This window comes from Schistosoma mansoni (assembly GCF_000237925.1).
Source record: "Schistosoma mansoni, WGS project CABG00000000 data, supercontig 0186, strain Puerto Rico, whole genome shotgun sequence".
Taxonomy (NCBI): Eukaryota; Metazoa; Platyhelminthes; class Trematoda; order Strigeidida; family Schistosomatidae; genus Schistosoma; species Schistosoma mansoni.
In genome coordinates this window covers 39,042-61,473 of record NW_017386069.1, presented here as the reverse complement: position 1 = coordinate 61,473, position 22,432 = coordinate 39,042, and the positions used below count along the sequence as shown (strand labels likewise).

Genomic DNA, 22,432 nt, shown 5'->3' with positions numbered 1-22,432 from the left:
CTGTGTTATTCCATTCATGCTACAGAAGGGCTTGAATGACTCCTAAGTGAATTGTGAATCATTATCGGTCACTAAAGTTCCTAGCACTTCGAAACAGCTAAGCAAATCAGATAACTTGCCTATTGCTTCATCGGCTGTACAATTTTACATAGTATATATTTCTGGTCATTTCATGGATGCACCCACAATGACTAAAACCATTTTTCTTTGTACAGGGCCAGCAAAATCTTCATGGAGCTTCTCCCCTTAAGTGTTCAGCTTTGGTCATTATTGTGGTTCACTTTTCTTTGAACTTATGGCTGCTTGGAGATACGATGAACAATTGTGGTATCTAATTTTCACATCCTGATCCACTGAAGAGCAGTAAGCATAGTTTCGAAATATTGATTCCATCTTGTTGGAGACGGGGTAACCGGTGTGAGACTGCTTCAGAACAATTTGCAGTAATGTTTTTGGAACAACAATTTTGTCACTGAAAACAAAACATGAATATATTATCATAAGTGAGTCATGTCGGCAAAAGTATTGTAGCAGTTATTCATAAAAACGACGACAAGGTCATTTGGTGAGAAGATAACCCCTGAGTTCTCTTAATGTCTCGTCGTCTTCCGTAGATCCTCTGATAGGTTTGAAGGTAACCGGTAGACCATCAATTGCGTCTTTCAACACTCGGTGATCTTCTGTCTCAGTTCTAATTGCTGAAACCTCGAGAACTACTACAACCATAACCAAAAAGTTTTATAAACGGTTGTCTACACAAGATACTCAACATCCGTTGTTGAGCAGATACCATCAGCAACAGCCTACTGTGGGAGGGGAAAAACCAACTTCCAACTGAAGTGGAAATTTGGAAAAGATGTTGGAAGTGGATAAAACATACATTGAAGAAATCATCAAACGGCATCACAAGGTAAGCCTTAACTTGGAATTGTGAAGGGAAACGGAAAAGTGGAAGGCCGAAAAACACACTGCTCCGAGAATTGGAAACAGACATGAAAAGGATGAATAGCAACTGGAAAGAATTGCCCATGAGAGTGTTGGTGAGCGGTCCATGCTCTTTCACGAGGGGTAACAGGCGTAAGTATGTCCAGTATCATTATACTGATGTGTTCATAGAAGACAATCGTGAATAACATGAAATGAAAATTGAACTCTAATAAATATCACTTATCCCGTAAATGAAAGAACAATAAACTTGAATTCCTGAATAAATACACTTAGTAAACATTGAAAACGTTGTGAATAACACCATCTATATAAAATCACTCACGAACGTGAAGTAAACTTATGTATTGAAAAGATTTCTATTGGGATGTTATATCAGACCTATTTTTAAGGGAAATAAATTTCCATCTACTTTTTTTCATTTATTTTGTAAACCCGGTTACGTACATACGAATTTCAGAAAAAGAAAAGATTACTTACATTAACTAATTCAATTGAAATTTGATCGTTCATAATAGTCGTTATTAAGCAAAATATATTGGTCATAAATAGAAGTAATTTATTTTGCTTTTCAACAGATTATTCAGTGATATCAACATACAACCTAGGGTTTGATAAAATCTGGTTAATTTTTTTTTCATTATTAATTACCTAATTTTCACTTCAATTATTTGAATACATTATCAACAAACACAAAAACACATTTGATAATTTTGAAGATGTTGCTTCAACTTAAATTTCTTTTTACCCCACCAGATATGCTCTGGCTCAGTCAGTCTGTTATACACAACGTGTAACCTGGAACATGTATACATGGGTTCAGATTGTTACACCCATTAATACAGAGAGATGAAATTATCAGGATACATCCTAGAATAGTTGAGGTAGTAACAGTATTCATGACAATACAAAATATCAGACATTTGAAATACGATTTGCGAAATATGAGTGAGTAGAATAAAAAAAATTGGTAAGATAATTGCGAAACTTATAATACAAGGAAGAAGAAAGTGTGAATGCACTTACTTCACTGCAAACAATCTTGTCACCCAACATCTCTAACCACTGGTTACAATAGTCGTGCGGACCTCAACCAGATAGTCTGCACTTTAAACATGGTTCAGTTCAGTTGCCAATGTCTTCATGGACTGGTGTCAAGTCTTGGTTTAGCTGACCCTGGCTTTCTTCTAACCTACTCCTACATCAGATGACATAGCCCGTCAAGATAGTCGGTGATTCTTTATGTATAATACACGTCCTAGCCATATCAGTTGATGAAGATATACAATCTGATCAATCAATTCGCCAATTTTATCTAGCTCTGGCTAATCACATGTGGAAGATAATTATATGACTTTCTCTGAAATAGTGTTATCATTGTTAAATATATATCAATGAAGAAGTATTATTTATACAATAATTTAGGATTTAAATAACTTATTGTATTTGAAATCTGAAAAAACGAAATGAGTGTGCTCATAGTGTCCAAATTTATAACTATTCATCCAATTGATATTGATAGCCACCTAATTCACCATAAAGTCAATTGGAATGATTAGTTAGCTTGAGTAATCAGTACAGAATTGAACAAGAGACTGATAGCAGAAGCATTACTTCAGTAAGATTAATCCAAGACTTTTATGAAGTGATATCAATAAATGATGGTTAACATATCAATGAAGCATTTGAAAAAGGCGCATAAAGTCGATCTACAATTATCTTGTAAAAAGTAACATTCATCAAAATGCGTTTCTTGATTTAGCTCCAAAAAAAGACACTTTAAATCTGTAAAATTTATTCATCTGATCATAAAGTTACGTGTTGGTTGTTGTGGTCTGTTCTAAGCCTTAACCCTGACCCATTGTCTTCATGACTGTATTCACCACACAATCGATAAGTCACAATATACTCTCATATTCGCAAACCCTCAAGCCGAACATTAGAAGGTCGAGTGATTTGTTACTCTTTTGTTTTATTACTTAAGTTCATGATTTACCTGACTGGACAAGCTAAATACAGGGCCAAAATGTATCATAGTTTATAAATTCCAATACATAACTAGCTATGATACATTGAAAACAAAGCTGAGTGACAAATTTATATTCCGCCGACTGTGAAAAAAGTACAAACAATCATTGGTTGTATGCTCGTAATGTTCTTAATTAGATAGTTGGACTGATACGTATTCGGAAGGTATATAACGAACTTTATTTTATGGCTATATTAGTCACCTATTTGTTTTAGCCAGCTGTATTAAATCAAGGTAAACTGAGTCAGTCATAAGGTCTGTCTTCATTCTTGGTAATTTAAACTAATCAGGGAAGTTATAGTCAATAACATCTAAATCAATGATGACTTTCAACGGTTCTTAGAAGGACCTTGATTAATCACTCAAATACTACCCAATCAGAATAGGCCTTATGTAAATCAAATTAACATTGTGAAAAAAAACAATAAAGTTGAAAAGAATCTAGTTTCGGAACTCTAGGATCTTAACTGTATTATCATAGACGTAGCACTCTTAAACCTAGCGATCCTAACCCTAAACATCTTAAACCTAATACTGTTATACCTAAAACAAACTGATCTCTGAAATCTGTGGTTCCTCTTCATGTCATATCCTGACTACAACTTCACAAGATGTATCCTTGCAAAATTCTGTAGGTGATCTAAAACCACATCACCATCCAAAGTAAGCAAAAAGAGAAATCTCGCCAAAAACATGACATTCAGAAGTATTATCTTTAACTTCGTGTTAACAACCGTGAAAATATTAAACAATCCCTATCTTCAAATTCACTTGATGTTGTTTGCTTATATCTTTCCATTGTTGTTTAGGACAGTAAATCGTCAGTCTCTTGTTGGCATATGTGTATCCTGTGCGGATTACCTCGACATGCTTTAAGTCACACGCTTTTAAAGCAAAAAAGGAAAGTGGACAGCAGTGGAATCCGGGACGTGCGTCTCATCCTATTTGGGACTCGTCAGCCGGATGTACCTGTATCCCGGAGTGAACATCAACTTGTGGCACACCTTCATTAGATAGAAGTGATGTTGAACACTTTTCTTCAAACACGGTGTACTGTCCCCTTCCAGAAAGGTAGGAACATAGACAATTGGTTACCCAGCTGTCAGTGTTGACGTTGATCAGCTTGTTAAGTAAGAGGTGTCTTGGAATAGAATCAAAAGCAGAATCATAGTCCAGAAAAGCGCATCGAACATACTCCTTACTCTTTCCGAGCGGAACACTATATTGTGATGCAGAACAGCAACAGCATCTAAGGTGCTTCTTTTGATACGGATCACTGTGCTCTTTTATTGCAGGTTGAAGCGGGAGTACCAATATTTTTTCCATTAATTTGAAGAAAGGCGAAGTTATTGCTATGAGTCTAAATTTCAAATTTTTATCACCAGATACTTTCTTAGGTATAAGGATCATCTTTATCTTTCTCCACATTTTCGGTATGACATTAGTTAAGAAAGATCTGTTAAAGATACTGGTGAATGGGTAACATGATACGTCTGCACATTTTTTTAGAAGGTTTGGGATATCATCCAGTCCTGAACAGTGGGATGAATTAAGTGACTGGAGACATTTTCGAACATCATTTTCAGTGAAAATAGAAACACAACTTTTCTTCAAACCTGTGGATATGAGGGGAGCATGACAACAGATGACTGACGTATAAAATAATAATTTAAGTCATAAACATTCAGCTAGTTATCGCTTCTAATGTACCTGTCACCTGTAATTTGATTAGTTCCCACATACTTGAGTTTTTGGGCAAATATAGAGTTGGGACGTCTAATCTCTAGGTTTTCTAGACTATTTAGCTTGTACATTCTTCCTTTTACCCCTCGTAGTCGTTTAAGTTGTGGAAATGTAGGTCGGTCAAAACTTTAAAAAATGGTTTCAGTAGGACAAATATAAAAACAGAATATAAGATAACGAAGTGGTAATATCAGTGGTGTTTTCCAGTGAGTCATGTGTAAATAATTCCCAGTTAGTCATACGAAACATGCTTTTCAGATTTCAAATATTTTCTGAGTAATTCTTACATTCGGTTTTCTTGGTCTGACGTAAGAGAGCACTCTTTCCGCATCTTTTAGGTAGAACAAGAATTATAAAGTGATCCGAGTTAGACAATGGGGCACGTTTATGAGTCAAATATATATCCAAATCATTATTGAAATCGAGGTCTAAATAGGTATCGAAACGAGTGGGAAAATATACTTTACTTAGATGACCTAGTGATGAATGGAAGCTACTGTCACATGAGTTGAAATCACCACATACAATTGAAAGTGAACCACTGAAGGTAGTAACAGCAAATTCGTTCGCGAAAATAGACAGTGAAGTCTGGAGTCGCGTAGATATTGGTAACACAAACATACTTGTATTTATTTCAGTGTTTCGGACGGCATCTTAAAGTTAGACAGTCGATAGTCATTTGAAAACTTGAAACATGCTAAAGTATATTGACACCAGTTCCCGTTTACAAACTTAGGTAGACTGCCGCCACACTTTTATATTGCTTGATCGATCCTGATGATAGATATTGAAACCACACAGTGATACTAAGGAATCGTCCTGTAAATCAGTTAACTAAGATTCTTGACTTGTGATGACACCATAGTTATGACTTATGTTTTGACGAAGTAGGAATTGAAGATTGTCCACCTTGTTAATTGGTGATCGGTAGATAGAATTTAGCAGCTCAGGAATCGACATATGATTAGTGTTCATGCAACAATTTGTCGGATACGACTTGAGTTCATGAGATTGATAGGCTCGTAACGTTACTAAGTGTAAGAATGAAGGCTGTCTGTATTTATTACATGAAATAAAATTAGAAATACAAATCCTAAAATGGAAGTTATATACTACTTTCTAGAACCATTACAACGAAAGAGTCGATACATTCAGTTTTTTTCTTTAAAATCTTAGTAGTTATTCTGAAGTGAAACACAAGTAATATCGACTTCAAATCTTCCAGTTCTCTATTGTAACCATTTACTTACCAAAAAGAACTTTTAGTGCAACGTTAAAATTTGATCTACAGTTTATGGAGTTGGAAGCCAAAATATCACTTGAATCGACCCTACTAGAAAATATTTATTCAAAAGATACTTCGCTTGTAACTACTTAAGGTATGGAAGTGTGATAACCCCATCTCAAATGTTAGAACGGTAAAAGAAAATATTACGCATTGCAAAAAATAACGGAGTAGAATGAGAAAGTAATAACATGAAATGTATGGAAATATGCCAGGTACAAATTCTGTCTGAATTACAAAGGGAACAGTTTAAAGAATAAGAAAAATTAATCAGTTAGACGTCACATAACTGATTACTTTTAAGTGGTAATTAGAATTCAAACCAGAAGCTTAAGTAGGTAAAAATTGATGACACAGGATAGCTTGAGCCTAAAGTTTTTAATTAACTGAAAAGTAAAAGGTTGTGACAATCGTTTAATTGTATAAATCTTCTGCATCATTTTGAGATCCATAGACTGATCCTCCTCCTCCTTGACCACCAGTACTTGTAGGTATTCCAGAACCATCTGATCCAGGGAATCTGCGTTAAGAAAAAGTATAAAATGAATTAAAAATAAATTTTTACGGATATAGTTGGTGGTATACAAACAATAACTGCTGTTCTGCGACACTAATTTGATGCTCATGAAACTTAGAACGAACACGTGAGTCAGTCAAACGCAACGGAGAAACTGGTACGTGCGTATATAGGGCCAGGCAAACATATGCCAGGACGCGCGTCTCGTGCTATTTGGGACTCGTCAGTCGGATGTACCTGTCTGTATCCCGGAGTAAACATCAACTCCGGGATACAGGTACATCCGACTGACGAAACCCAAATAGGACGAAACGCACGTCCCGGATTCAACTGCTAACCACTTTCCTTTTTTGCTTAAAAATCACTATCTTTATCCTGATTGGTCAGTTCTAACTGTTTCAAGGTCATTAATCTAGTTTAATTCGACCATTTTAAATAATTTTAAGCATACATCAGCTAAACCCTTTCGACAACAATAGTTCCATGTAAATATGTGAACAAGCACATTTTTATCAACGAAAATAGAACGAAGTCTCTTTTTAATCAACTTCAAATTATTAAGTTTATATAAATGAATTCTAAAATAACTAAAAAAACTTCTATTAGGAAATTTTCTCCCTCTTTTTAGAAATAGGTAAATGTCGAAATTGTGTTCAACCAACCTTTATACACTTTCCGTATTTTCTAGTGTTTACCGATCAATGTAAGTTATTGATTTAATTTTCTATAATGGCTACAATAACCACGTGGATCCCAACTAAGTAGTCTTGATTTACTTATATGGCTAAGTCCAAAAGTCGATGTTTCCATGGATTGATATTTGGTTCGGATGGCCCTGAATTTATTCCAACACATTTCTACATCAGACAACAGCCAGTCAAGGTATGAGATGGCTACGCACACGTAACATACTCCTCAACCATATCAGTTGAAGACTAACTATCTCATCGATCAATTTGACACTATTATCTAGTACCCTATCCTTATTCCCAGCATCGTCTAGTAAGTGATTCCAAGATACACGCGAAATGCTTCGAATATACCTAGGATTGAACACTAGTAACGGAAGAATATCCCCTATTCTTAATGGCCGTTTTACACTCATAAAATAGGACGGAACAAAATACCTCACAATAAACTTGTCTTTTAGTAAACAGATATCTCGCCTAAGCCAATCGGAGTTTTTGAATCCGTGCCGATATATATGTAACGAAATGCTTGAATACTCATAAGAGATAAAGATCATAATGTAGTCTTGAATTACGTTGTAGTTACATGGCTGTATATAATGGTTGAATATGCGAATATTACCTACGAAGCCATTAGTTTCAGTGTTGTAACTAAACGTAAGGATACAGAATAAGTCCGATGATGTATTTAGCCTGCAATTAATATGTGCCCATTATATTTAAATACTCAATGGAACCCTATTTTATACTTCGAGATACTATCGTCATTACATTTTAAAAGACGTGACTTATCGCCTACTAAACAAATCTACAGTTGTATGGATCACATAAAGACTTCAGACTAAGTAGTAAAACACATTACCCGTTGGGCTGATGGTTCAACTAGTCCGTAAAATTAGCCTTGGAAGGTGGGAAATGCTAAATCATGAAGTCAACGAATATCATTCAAAGTTGCTCAGAAAAATGACGTTTTAGTTACAATATATTGCCAATTAGTACTTATATGGTTGATAAATCACAACGGGACAGATATTCTTACTATTCAGAATAACACAGACAACCCCCCTTGTGATAATGATCATATGCTCACTAGTGACTGGCTCCTTGAGGTAATTCCTGGAGTTCTAGTGAGAAGTCGTGGCCAGTGGAGCTAATCCATGTCAGGTAGAGACAGGTATCTACCTCAGTACATTGGAAGTTGGTTGCGCAATTTCGTGGATTGGTTGAGGTTAGACATTAACACCGTTGGATGCCAGCTCAGTGGTCTATCGGTTAAGGGCTCCGGCTCGAGACTGGTAGGTCATGGGTTCGAATCTCGCGAGAGCGGGTTCGTGGATGCGCACTGCTGAGGAGTCCCATAATAGGACGAAACGGCCGTCCAGTGCTTCCAGGTTTTCGATGGTGGTCTAGCCTCAATTGACTCATGATCTTAACTATAAAAACTGTTTCCTGGTATTCATCTTTTATCTGAGTTGACCACCTCCAATTTTGAATATTCCCGAACTGATGATTGGGGGAAACCTAGTTGATGAACTAGGGTTAGGAAGTTCATGTATCTCAATTTATTTGTACTTTTATTCAGTGTATGTACAGTTTGTTGTTTTGCCTGGGAATCAGTCAAAACCGTAGAACCTGGTACGTATGTATATCGGTTCAAGTTGCCATACTCCGCTAGAACAAGATGAAGTCATCGGGGAAAATCCCAGAATAATAGAGGCAGTGGCAGTATCAGTGGTAATAGGGAAATATGATCCGAGAAAATATAAACTAGTGAAATAAAAACAAAACATTCAGAATCCTGTAATTTGAGGAAAAACAAAGAATCGATGCACCTGCGCCATTGCAAACGATTTTGAGGCATGTCATTCATTGGTTGCATGAGGCTTCCTTCGGAATATTGCTTCAAGTATTGTTCAGGCATGATGTGTTCAAAAAAAGATTTCGAGGTACCGTTAAATATATGGATCTATTAGTCTAAAACTGCAAATCACCATCGTCATTAAGAGTTTCTAATAATACATGAACATTAATTTGATTTTCCTGAATAAACATGGAGTACATTGAGGACAAATAAGAATGTCAAGTTAGAGGTTAGTTTGTATTAACGAGACGGTAAAAGAATATATACACTAACCTGAAATTGTTACCTATTCCTCTTGACTGTTGCAATGTTTGGGCGAACATTTCATATTTACGTACATCATTTTCAGTCACTGAGCGTCTTGCAAAGCGCATTGCTTCTTCGAAATGACGACGAGTTATTTCTGGTACTGGATCAAAATCATCTTCCTAAAATAAGGCAGCAAAAGAATAAGTATCGACAATATATATATATATATATATATATCAATTAATTTTGAGAAGTGTAAGAAATTATATGATCTCGTATCGTATACTCTGACTAACAAATCTGGATTGTTCACATGTCCTATTCATGATTAACATCTTGAAATGTCCATTTAAAAGCGCTTTGGTTATGTGCAGTGAGATATGACATCCAACTACGGCTGTGAATGAACAAAGTGTATCTTATGTGTTTTCATCTCCATATCATTTAACAATTCTTATTCTTGCTGGTTTTTATATAGTTCTCTATTATTTATTCTCAATGCTTGTCTATACACTCCTACGACAACCACTTAATCTGATGGGGTAAACGGTTGCTATCGATCTGTACTCATAAATCAGATAACATTAGCATAGCCCATTTGGTATACGTACTTTTTTACGAAGAATTCTTGGAAGTCTGCTAGTCCTGATTAATCAAAGCAACTATAGTTGGTTTTCCATATTAGGGTTAACAAAAGCAGAACAAATTAAGCAACGATTGATAATTAACACCTGTTCGGCTTTGTTTTGAGACAAGCAATATTCACCAGTTTATAATTTATGAAGACTGAGGATTAGAACATACATCGACCTTTTAATTTACTTCCTGACTACGTCTTTACTAATTGTACATCGAAGAGATGGTTACCGCCGTAAGGTATAAGATACTGTACGGTTGTGATAGGTTGCTAATTTTAATACATGCATGGAAGAATCGTTATAGCAAAAAACATTTAAGATTGATTGCAGAGATCACACAATGCATACATGGATTGAAAATAGTAGTCAGGTTGAAATTGATGTTAATAAAGCCATAGAGCACATAAAAATCGGTCGTACAGTTGCTAACAAGTAAATGAACAGGTTTTTCATGACCATCACTTAAATTAAATGTTTTTTTGATGACGAATACATAGAAAGACATAGATGAATGAATGTCAAAAATGTGACTCAGAAGAATACAAATTATCGTCAGAAAAGACGTAAAGTTGGCAAAGTAGCTTCACATCATATTAAAACCTGAATATTATTCTAAACTAATGTGTGTACTTTAGGTCATCCTCGTGAGCTCCAAACAAAAAACGAGCCGCTTTCCCTACGACCGTTTATACATGACAGTCACAATTGATTGACTACTGGGTGGTCGGTCGCGGCCCGAATAGCTTAGTGGTAACGTCTCTGACTGTGAAGCTGAGTGACGCGGGATCGAATCCGTCAGGGAGCACCAGTTCCCTCAAGATTACAGGTACACCTTGCTGACGAGTGCCAAGTAGCACGAAACCCGGGTCCAGGGTTTTCTGTTGACCACCTCCAACCACCATCTTATCTCAATACATGACAGTATTACGAATGCACGGTTTGAGACTCGAAGAGCTACGTGATTCCTTACAGCCACGATTTGGAAAAGCCGAAAAGAATATTGCCCCCAAATATCATGGTACGGCTGAGAGTGGGGAAAGCCAGTTCTCTCTCTCTAAATGCTCTCACATGGCCACGTGTATACAACCCCTGATATAGAAGTCCTACTCACTGCCTTCTTGCGGTGGGGATGTTGTTTACGGAATTGAGAGGACGAAAAGTGAATGTCCGGCGTTTTAACCGGGTTGGTGGATACAGAGGGTCCACCTAGAGTAGTTGGAAAACCCTGATTTCTAAACCAGTGATGCACAAGGACTCCAGGATCATAAGGTAACAAATGACGTATGAACCTACTGTTGTTCACCGACCACTGTGAGACTCCAACTTGTAACGTTGCTCCACTGCCTTTTGGATTAGTCCTCTAAGTCAAAGGCTCAGGGAGTGGCCTCTTAAGAAAACCACCTGCACCTGAATAGTATCTCATCCCTCTCACAAATCAAATGATTTGTGTGAAACATATCTATTTGATGCCCCCTTGTACCAATGTTTATGTGTTTAAATAAAAAAACAAATAAAAAGAACATTGGAATGCTGCTAAGTTACTCTACTATCAATGAGGTGAAGATTAAAATCTTGTAGTAATTATTAGTGGGTCACGTAGAAAAGTGGGATATCTAAAAAATAACTCACCATAGCATTAGGCTTGTTTTTTTTCTCAGATTCAGCACGTATTTCCGCCTCGATAGACTCACGTATTGCTTGTTTACATGCACGCTGACATATTTCTGTGAGGTCAGCACCCGAAAACCCCTGAGTAGCTTTTGCTAGGAAATTAATGTCAACATCCTAATATGAAAAAGACCAAGAGTCAGTAAATGCTTGTTAAACAGTTAAAAAGATTTCATTGTAAAATCTTAAATCTCTCTTACCCAAATCCTTCAATTTTAGACGAGAAATTTGTCTCAAGTGTAATACTAACAAATAAACCGTTAAATTAACTGAAAATGCGCAATCCATGGTAATGTATAGGAATAACCATTTAAAAAAATGATTCGAGTACTGATTCAGCCCCCAAATGCCCTGGTACGGCCGAGAGTGGAGAGAGTCCGCTCTCCCTCTCGAAATGCTCTCACATGGCCACGTGTATATAGCCTCTACCAGGGAAGTCCTACTCACTGTCTTCTCGTGGCACCGGTGTTGTTTACGAAACTGAGAGGACGAAAAGCGAATGTCCGGCGCTTCAACCTGGTTGGTGGACACGGAAAGTTCACCTAGGGGAGTTGGAAAACCCTGATTCCAAACCAATGATGCACATGGGCTCCAGTATCCTGAGGGAACAAATGGCATATGAATCAATTGTTGGTCACCGGCTACCATGGGACCGCATCTCCTCACGATGCTCCACTGTCTTGTGGGTTAGACCTTTAGATCAAAGGCTCGGGGTGTGGCCCCCTAAGAAAACCACCTGCTTCAGTTTGGGCACCTGGGTAGTATCACAGCCCTCACACAAATCAAATGAGATTTGTGCGGCGCATATATATCTAGTGCTTCCCTGTACCAAAATTTATGTATTTAAATAAATAAATAAAAACTGATTCAGCTGTCACAGCTTTACAAGGACCAGTGATATTACCTAGCTGTCTAAATCGGAAAGTTTGAAACCGCAGCCTGCCAAGCCAGTGGTTAGAACATAACTGCTCGAGTTCTTTCTTACTAGTGGGCTTTAGTTCAAATTTATCACCCAATCGGTTTCAAACGTTTCTGATTTGTTTTGTTCTGTTTACACTCGACAAAAGAGGACGATTATAGAGACGCACAGGATGTCTGGTATTCTACAAGTAATTATATAAGCTTAATAACCGAAAGGCAGTATATTTGCACATACTTTTGAATTTTATACTGAGGAAACTAAACGCTGTATATCGGAAAAACTGTCTCAATGAACTGAAGCTGACTAAACTGCTTTTTAGCAAACGTAAGTCCTTAAGTTCTACACACTGGCAATATAAGCACTATTCTGAAGTCACTTTTCAGAAAATTTTAGCTAAAAAGACTACTTCAGGTCACTGGAATAGCAAAAAGGTACAATATGTTGGTGCGGCAAGGATAAGCAAGATGGCTTTTCAGAGATTCAGGAGTATCATCGATAGCATAATATTCAGTTGTATGCTATTTCGCAGCCGAATTTGGCGCGAAAACTTAGGTTACTTCCATACAACATGTGATGAGAGAAACAAGTTCAAATTGCCACATTCAACATCAGATAATTAAGAGGAACTTAATTAGATCAAGAGCATGGTAACTCCCTAAAGCGAGCAGTTAGAATATTTGACAAACACTTTGAAGCTTTGTAGTACAAAGCACTTCACGTGATGGTAATCTAGATAAGTTATCAGAGTATTGAGTAACCAGTAATTACAAGATTCAAGTGGGAAGGAGTACAGTACCGTGGGTTTGTAACTAATTGGAGTTCTGTGATAAATGTAGAAAGAATTCGGTTTACGTATTGATAGCTACTATATCTCTGATTCTGAGCCATATAATGGGTAGTACGAATACAGAATACCTGAACCGAAGGAAACTAAGTTTCTCCCACCTTCGTACTTAGAACCCAAAGGTGCACACTCACTACTTTGAATCGACATTAGTACCAAGTGTACCAGAAGACATTCCCAACAAACTAGGAATGAAATTCGAGTTACACTTTATGATTCAGAAAATTCGGAACATGGTGTGACTTTCCTAATATCATCCAAGGGCGCCCTTATGCTTGGTGCAGTAAAGTTTACAGATTCTAGACTTTCATCAAAAATGTGGGAGACCGATATTGAAATGATTTATTAATGAGAATTAGACAAAAAGTAATAACTTACCCTTGCAATCGGGGATTTTCTTAAGTTAGCTTTTAGAATATTAACTCTTGAGGCTTCATCTGGCAGTGGAATGTAAATGAGTTGGTCGAGTCTTCCAGGACGCAAGATGGCCCCATCAATAATATCTGGGCGATTAGTAGCACCGATGATAAAAACGTTCTTTTTAGCAGACATACCATCCATTTCGGTTAGAAGTTGGTTGATAACACGATCAGCAGCACCTCCAGCATCACCAACACTACCTCCACGAGCCTATGGAAGTGAACATTGCAATGGGAAACGCGCTTATTGGGACGAGAATATCAGAGTAACATTTACTGGCATGAAGAGATATTCAATAAATAGCTCACCATCTAATTATTTGTTAATCAATTAGCAGTGACTATCTCGCATCAAAAACTTGGCAACATTTGAATATCCTTGCTCCATATCTCATTAAAAAAATTCTATGAAGTTAATCAATGAATCAGACGCTTACCCAACAGCCATAGCGTAAAAACCACGTACTGATTAGGAAAAGCACCTACTGGGTTTCTTTGTACAAAAATGAAGAGAAATAGTGACAGAACTTAATGTAGGGGATGGTTCACCGGCTAAATACATAGTATACAGGACAGAAACACTAGTAAGTTGCCTATACATTACATTAGAATCGGATATGGGCATGAGTTAGTTGAATAAACAACGTGACCCTATGGACAGCTATGCAAACATTTTTGCCATCTCTCAACTGTCTCTAATGTCTACAGGTGTAGAAACTAAGATCAGAGTTGTAGGTTAACTGGACTAGATTAGTACAACAATACTGAACAGGAATTTGAGCCTACAAGCGACTATCAAGACGTCAGAAACTAGTATTTGAAAGAGTAACTAAGAATATCCAAATGCAACAGTAGGAGTGCACTTGTTCCTGGATATGGCACTTTAACGATTATTTTAATCTTTCTTGTTAGTACTGACGTGGAGTTTCACAGTCACACTTTTGATAAGCTGAACAACACTTTATTGCAAGCCAATTGATTTATCGCATGTATACCAAAACGGACCGGAGACAACAAACTTAGTCAAATCCATAGCGTTTCTTCAAATCAGAGCTGGGCAACGTAGGTCTCACAAAATATGGAATTTAAAGTTGATTTGAAATGCCTGCTAATTAAACAACACTTCTTAAACACAAATAGACTTGCTATATAAGCATTATATGTAAACAAACTCAATCAACTGAAGTGTTGAAATGCTACTTACTTTGGCAATCGAGTCCAGTTCATCAAAGAAAAGCACACACGGTGCCGCTTGCCGAGCTTTATCAAAAATGTCCCGAACGTTTGCTTCAGATTCACCAAACCACATAGTAAGGAGTTCAGGTCCTTTGATGCTGATAAAATTAGCTTGACATTCATTCGCAATCGCCTTCGCCAACAATGTCTTACCACAGCCTGGAGGACCATAAAACAGGACACCTTTGCTAGGAGTCATGCCGAATTTCAGGAACTTGTCAGGATGTTCAACAGGATACTGAACCAGTTCCTGGAGCTCTCGTTTTACATTTTCTAACCCACCAATATCATCCCATGTGACATTAGGTACCTCAACTGTGGTCTCGCGAAGAGCAGACGGATTACTCTTTCCTAAGGCCCAACGGAAGTCATCCATCGTTACCGCCAACGAGTTCAATACTTCGGCATCAATTGTGTCGTCTTCCAAGTCAATGAGATTCATTTTATTTCTTATTTGTTGAAGGGCAGCTTCTGAGCACAATGAAGCTAGATCAGCTCCCACGTGACCGTGAGCTTCGTTAGCTATTTTCTCAAGTTCAACATCTTCAGCCAGCCGGATATTCCTGGTGTGTATCCGCAAAATCTCCAATCTTCCAATACTATCAGGAATACCTATCTCTATTTCACGATCAAAACGACCAAAGCGTCTCAGCGCGGGGTCAACACTATTAGGACGATTTGTAGCAGCCATGACAATTACATGGCTTCGTTGTTTTAAACCATCCATTAATGTTAACAATTGGGAAACGATGCGGCGTTCTACCTCACCGTGGGTTTTTTCTCTCTTGGGAGCGATTGCATCAAGTTCATCAATAAAGATAATGGCTGGTGCATTTTTTTCTGCCTCTTCAAACGCTTTGCGCAGGTTAGATTCTGACTCGCCGGCTAATTTCGACATTATCTCCGGACCATTAATTAAGAAGAAAAAGCTCCCACTTTCATTGGCTACTGCCCGAGCAACTAAGGTTTTTCCAGTACCAGGGGGTCCATAGAGGAGTATTCCGCGAGGAGGTTTCACACCTATAGCCTTGAATAGCTGAGGGTGACGAAGAGGTAACTCGACCATTTCTTTTATTTGAGCCAGCTGCTTACGACAACCTCCTATGTCGTCATAACCTATTTCATTCAGCTTCTCTTCCTCATCCTATAAGTGAATAATAAGTAATCAAGCCGCACATACCTCTCGCTTAACTGGATCTCCTTCCGTGTGAATAGTGGTATCGGGGGAAACAATGCAATAAGGTGATGGGTCTGTTTCAATTACTTTGAACTCAACAGCTCGCATTCCACCACGTACGATAAATATGTCACCTTTATGTACAGGTCGGTAGGCAGCCAAAAAGTATGGTTTTAGAAAAGCTTCATATAGATTTCTAGAGATTCATTACGACACGAAAGACATTACCCCGTAAGACCAACAATAGTATCGTCAATAGGCAGAACGTGGATGCGTTTGCCGTAGAGGATGTCAGGAAGACTTTTTATACTGATAATGTCTCCTGGCTTTACTCGTAGATTACTGCGAATACAACGATTTAAACGAATCTTGTCGTCTGGGCAACTCTCGTCCACAATGGCCACACATACCGTTTCTTTACGTTTTTTACCTTTGACCAACACAGTATCACCACGAAACAAATTCATACTATCCATCTTCGCCTAGAAGATTATGTTTATTGAGAAAGTACACTCACCTGAGATAAATAAACGACCGAGTTATCATCTTTCACCGGTTCGTCAACAATCAAACGATGGAATTTGACTTTTTCCCCCGATGAAGGATCATTACTTGGATTCCTGTTATTGAATTATAGGTACGATTATCATATTAGTTCGACAAAATCATATGATATTTTTTTTAAAACAACGCTTAGACTTACGCATTTAGTGCACACATACTAAGCCTGACCAGAAACGAAAGTAACCACCGTCAACAATCGATTTGCAACGCTCACGAAACTACGTTTAAACTAAGGAAGATTCAAAGTTCAGGTTGCGATAAAATAGGAAAAGGTTTTTTCAGACTATTTTCCATTCTATTAGAATGAAAATCCTTTAGATCATTGAACCGATTAGTATCTATCATTGCTCAATTTAGTGATGAAAACGTAATTAGTGTGATTGACATTAATAATTCGACAGACGTTCGAATAGCTCAGAGTCATGAAGAGTTTCTCGAGTTTCCCATTGAATAACTCCAGAATAATCTCGGCCGGCGACTAACTACAAGACCTGACTTCTCGCAAATAGTAGCTCTCCTTTGGGTATATTTCGGAATATTCTAATCCTTTTGAGATGAAGGAAGAAACGTATTTTCGTACGCTAAATGGGGCCAAATTAAACTGTCAAAGATCGAGTTGGAATTTTCACTGTCAAACTTGTCAGAAATGCACTTTAACATTACCAGTGCAAGGTTTGTTCGAAAAGGCATTTCTGTCACAGATAGACTATAGACCATCGGATATCAGGACTATCAGTTTATTTTCAGCCTAAGATTCCTCTGAGGCGGAGTTGCCTAAGTTATACATGTAGTTTATAGCATTTCTCAGACGGAATACTATACAATTTGAAGTGTTGGGGGCAAGTCCTCTGTCATCAGCCCAACACTGAAGTCGATTCAGGTCCTCTTGAAGTCACAAATTATTATTTTGGCTACAGACTTCTGCAAAGTTTAACATCAGTGGAGAGTAATAAATCGAACATTTTCTACGGAAGGCCTTTGGTATAAATTCACAAAAGAAAGGGTTCTGGTACTAAACCCTGGAGGACCCTACTAGGTCAACCCGAGAAAAAATGAAGTTTACCTTAATTCCCAATTGCCGATTATTTAGATTTGATGCCTAACAGCTTGAACTTACTGACGAGGCACATGTAGGGTCGATCAAATGTCACTGGACCCCAGCCAAATCATCCGACAATCGGGTCATGGAATGTCGAACAGTTCACCGATCCTCGTCAAAGTTAAGGGCAACCAACGTGCACCAGTTAATTGCACACCTTGGACTGGCCCATGCAACAGTGATTGTACTCTGTTTACCGTACCTATTCTCACTAACATATTTCCGTAATAACGTTGTTTGTGTTGTATAGTCATCAAAGCAGTCGTAGTATCTGGATACAAAGAGAAAGGTAATCCACGTTGGGTACTAACCTCGTGGTGGGGCTTTGACATTAGCTTATTGGCCATATTATTCCCCTCCAACCCGAGTAGGCCCCCAGTTATTCGACACGGATCACCTACGTTAGTGATCTACACGTATGTAACTGACCCCTTCAAATGTCTTTGATAAATCGAGATATATCATGTTTATCTTCAACTAAAGTCGAAAATAGTTGTCCACCCATCCATAACAATCAACAGATTCGTAGTACAGTAGTGGTACTTCCTGAAGCCGTGTTGTTGGAGTGAAAGAATACTATGGACAACAAGTAGTCGCGTAAACTATTGTGTATCGAAGACTCCAATGCATTTAAGGATGCTGAAGAACGTGCTGTCTGTTATTAGTTTGTAGTTTGCCTGCATCAGTCTCTTTTGAAGAACATCATGATATAAGTCAGCTGACTATTGTCTGGGATCACGGCATAATTCTGCTTATGTGAGGACACTACACTTACGTGTTTTCGTGATTGGAGCCACTTCTCTCGGTAAGCCAGGGTAGACCATATCGGAGACACGAGAAGTGCCCGTATTTAGATGCTGCGGTTCCTGATACATCAACCCAGTGCTTAGGTTTACCTCGAAGACTGCTGTTGAAATGCAAATGAATCCATAGTAAATGCACATTGTACCTGATAGCTAAAACGTTGAAAAATACCTTTGTATCGCGACTTTGGAGGATCGCCATCGTTTTTCATTGGGTTACTAAGACCTCGCAACTCGGAAACTCCGATTTGAGCTCCTCAAAATGAGGGACGGAATAATTTCTCCCAGCTAGAGGCCAATCTACAGACCAGCCTAATCTGGTATCTATGCTAATCTTTTCTTGGTGCCTGTGTGCACTGGTTTCATACTTGTTTAAAGTGCCTATATATGCCATCATTATTGCTTCGTTCATATTCAGCCCACTGATATCTTTTGAGTCCAGGCATTGGAAGGCCGTGATTCCTTATGACTTTAGGTCGATTTAGTTTTAGGGGCTGTCTGCAAGACAGACTGATTCGTACCATGTAAGACTGTGAGCATCAAGAAGCCTATGTAAGTATTGAGTTCAAATTAGAGGTTACCTCCAAGTCAACCTGCCGTCAATTGTCCTTTATGGCTGACATTTAAACACTTGAAATTACAACGACCGTATTCAGTAACATATTTCAGTCCAGATCTGCCAATAAAATTAAAATCTATGACAGCGTCATCTCTGCTTTCCAGAAAGGTCGAGAAAGGGGAAGTATTCAGTTGGGAATTCGTTGTCAGTGAAGAGCCAGTCTTTGTACAGCGAGGTTTGATTTTTTTTCACCTAGCTTCTGACTTCTCACTTTCAAATAATCCCAGATCTTCAGTTTTAGGTCAAAAAACCGAGTTTCAGGAGAGCAATCACTTGCGATGTACATGGGACCAACGAAGTTATCTTCCGGTAGGTTGAAGTATCAAAAGGTCGGTTTGTCATATTACATGTCTCGCTTGAACTTCTGGCTATTCTCAGAGTCGTATTACATAAACGCATGCATATTTGTGTAAGCTTTTCTTATCAATAAGAAACCATGCAAAACCTTATTCTTAGAAGTCATAACTTTGGTTATGCAATACATCATTTAACAAAAGGACGACTCCAATGTATAAAGGGGTACATTTGGATGTGACATTATCATAGGCCCACTAAATGTTTTATTACCTACCTGTTGTAATTTAGATAATCAAACCACTATATAAAAGTATGTGTGAGTTTGATTGAACGCATGTCTGCAGCTATTCATTGTATGGGGTTTGAGTGTGATATTAAAGCAGCCTCTAACTGATGGTGAACAAGTACTACCATTCCATCAGCCTAAGGATGATGCACAGTGTAACGTATCCTGTTGAAGCCAATAAGTTTAGCCAAGTTGTCGAATATCTCAGATTCAAAATGGGCTCATTTACTTGTTGTCATTGTAATAGGCATACCAAAAGTGTTCACCCATTTCTGAATGAAGAATTTGGCCACCGTTTCAGCCGTGATGTTGATTATTGATATGGCCATAGGAAACCTCGTGGATTTGTTTATTCATGTGAATAGACAACTAAAACCGTCAGAATGCGGTTAAGGACCTATTAAATCGATATGAACATGGGCAAAGTGTGAACCTTGCTATGAGAAAACTCCAATAAGCGAACCCGTGTGACTGTTCAAGTTTGACTGTTGACACGCCGAGCACTCTCTAATACATTTGTGTACATCTTTTTGTTGAGTTGATCATACATATCTAGCACCAGTTAGTTTGGTAGAAGCTTTTGCACCATATTGGGACAAAGTATGAAAGTTATTAGATGTTGATTGTGATGTAGTTCTGGGGACGAATGCTCAAGGATTTAACACCGGTAGAGATAGACACTGTTGTGACAATCAAAGTTCGACTCTCAGAATTTGATCGTAGAGGCCCTACGCTGTGGTTTGCTCAAGTAGAGCCTTGTTTCTCGAAACACAAAAATAAATCAGAGGGAATTCGCTATGGAAATATGTGCTTTGTTTTCCTTCCTTCAGGAAGCTCTGAGAGCATGTTTTGAAATTTTGAATTTGTTACTGGCTGAGGTTGGGAAGGCAATCCTCCCAGGTGTTCGCCGTAGCCGATTTAGATCTGGAAATCCTGATAATGGATTTTTAGAGAGATAGAAACTTATATTCGACACTGAGAAATGATGTTTGACACTGAAAGAAACTTCGAATTGCATAAAATGCAAAGAAAGTCATATCACCTCACCAAATTTTACACATACTCAGCATGGCATGAGTACAAACTCGAATAGCCCAAAAAGTGTGGTAATAGATGTCTCAGAGATATCTTTTACAGATGTCGAGATATTTTAATATCCGCTAGCTAAGTCGATTTCAGTAAAAATGTTCATATCGTGTTATCCGTTTGTAAAATCTTGGATGAGAGGTATCGGGTACCTGTTTGGTACGGTTTGACGGTTGAGGGATTCTTAATCCCCACACCGTCGACAATCTCCTTCATTTTTCTTTGAGACCACATGATTAGGGAATCCCCATCGGCTATCAGCCGGACGGGTGATACCCAGCTGTAGCATGTAGTCGGATTCGGCTCCAGCGATTTTAAGCTTATCTCATGCTAGTCTTCAAAGTCTAGAGAACACCCGTGTGACTTTCACGTGGAAACTGTGATGGTGACCCACCACCCAATGTTTCACCCTGGAAAAGCCTTTGAATTATTAAACCATCTGATAAAGATGGGTGATTCATTATCCCTCGTCCTAAAATGGTGTATGGTTGTGATGTTGGTGGGTTTTGAACTAAGTCGCGGGCTTCGGTGGCTGAAGGAAGGAAAACAAAGCACATATTTCCATAGCGAATTCCCTCTGATTTATTTTTGTGTTTCGAGAAACAAGGCTCTACTTGAGCAAACCACAGCGTAGGGCCTCTACGATCAAATTCTGAGAGTCGAACTTTGATTGTCACAACAGTGTCTATCTCTACCGGTGTTAAATCCTTGAGCATTCGTCCCCAGAACTACATCACAATCAACATCTAATAACTTTCATACTTTGTCCCAATATGGTGCAAAAGCTTCTACCAAACTAACTGGTGCTAGATATGTATGATCAACTCAACAAAAAGATGTACACAAATGTATTAGAGAGTGCTCGGCGTGTCAACAGTCAAACTTGAACAGTCACACGGGTTCGCTTATTGGAGTTTTCTCATAGCAAGGTTCACACTTTGCCCATGTTCATATCGATTTAATAGGTCCTTAACCGCATTCTGACGGTTTTAGTTGTCTATTCACATGAATAAACAAATCCACGAGGTTTCCTATGGCCATATCAATAATCAACATCACGGCTGAAACGGTGGCCAAATTCTTCATTCAGAAATGGGTGAACACTTTTGGTATGCCTATTACAATGACAACAAGTAAATGAGCCCATTTTGAATCTGAGATATTCGACAACTTGGCTAAACTTATTGGCTTCAACAGGATACGTTACACTGTGCATCATCCTTAGGCTGATGGAATGGTAGTACTTGTTCACCATCAGTTAGAGGCTGCTTTAATATCACACTCAAACCCCATACAATGAATAGCTGCAGACATGCGTTCAATCAAACTCACACATACTTTTATATAGTGGTTTGATTATCTAAATTACAACAGGTAGGTAATAAAACATTTAGTGGGCCTATGATAATGTCACATCCAAATGTACCCCTTTATACATTGGAGTCGTCCTTTTGTT

At 38.1% G+C, this 22,432-nt stretch overlaps 2 protein-coding genes and 1 non-coding gene across 5 annotated transcripts; 2 read left to right on the top strand and 1 right to left on the bottom strand.

Annotated features, from left to right (window-relative positions):
• Window positions 1–6,038: 6,038 nt before the first annotated feature.
• On the bottom strand, window positions 6,039–16,994 carry Smp_018240.1 (cell division control protein 48 aaa family protein (transitional endoplasmic reticulum atpase),putative; the record flags this gene model as incomplete). 3 transcript variants are annotated; one of them, XM_018794298.1, is made up of 9 exons in its annotated part: window positions 6,417–6,522; window positions 9,343–9,497; window positions 11,586–11,741; window positions 13,769–14,020; window positions 15,014–16,189; window positions 16,226–16,418; window positions 16,451–16,704; window positions 16,740–16,842; window positions 16,926–16,942. In XM_018794298.1, 9 exons carry the CDS (start codon window positions 16,940–16,942, stop codon window positions 6,417–6,419), a joined length of 2,412 nt encoding a protein of 803 aa, XP_018647063.1. The 3 variants fall into 3 exon arrangements, with proteins under 3 accessions (XP_018647064.1, XP_018647063.1, XP_018647062.1); XM_018794320.1 differs by having other exon boundaries at window positions 6,039–6,522; window positions 16,226–16,704; window positions 16,926–16,994; XM_018794309.1 differs by lacking the exons at window positions 6,417–6,522; window positions 9,343–9,497; window positions 11,586–11,741; window positions 13,769–14,020 and having other exon boundaries at window positions 14,692–16,189; window positions 16,926–16,994.
• Smp_tRNA_02245_Pseudo_CGA.1.1 lies at window positions 8,463–8,534 on the top strand. The gene has a single exon. It is a non-coding gene (tRNA).
• A 3,693-nt stretch (window positions 16,995–20,687) lies between the features above and the next one.
• Window positions 20,688–20,849, top strand: Smp_192020 (hypothetical protein; the record flags this gene model as incomplete). The annotated part of the gene is made up of 1 exon (XM_018794287.1): window positions 20,688–20,849. One exon carries the CDS (start codon window positions 20,688–20,690, stop codon window positions 20,847–20,849), a length of 162 nt encoding a protein of 53 aa, XP_018647061.1.
• Between the last annotated feature and the right edge of the window lie 1,583 nt (window positions 20,850–22,432).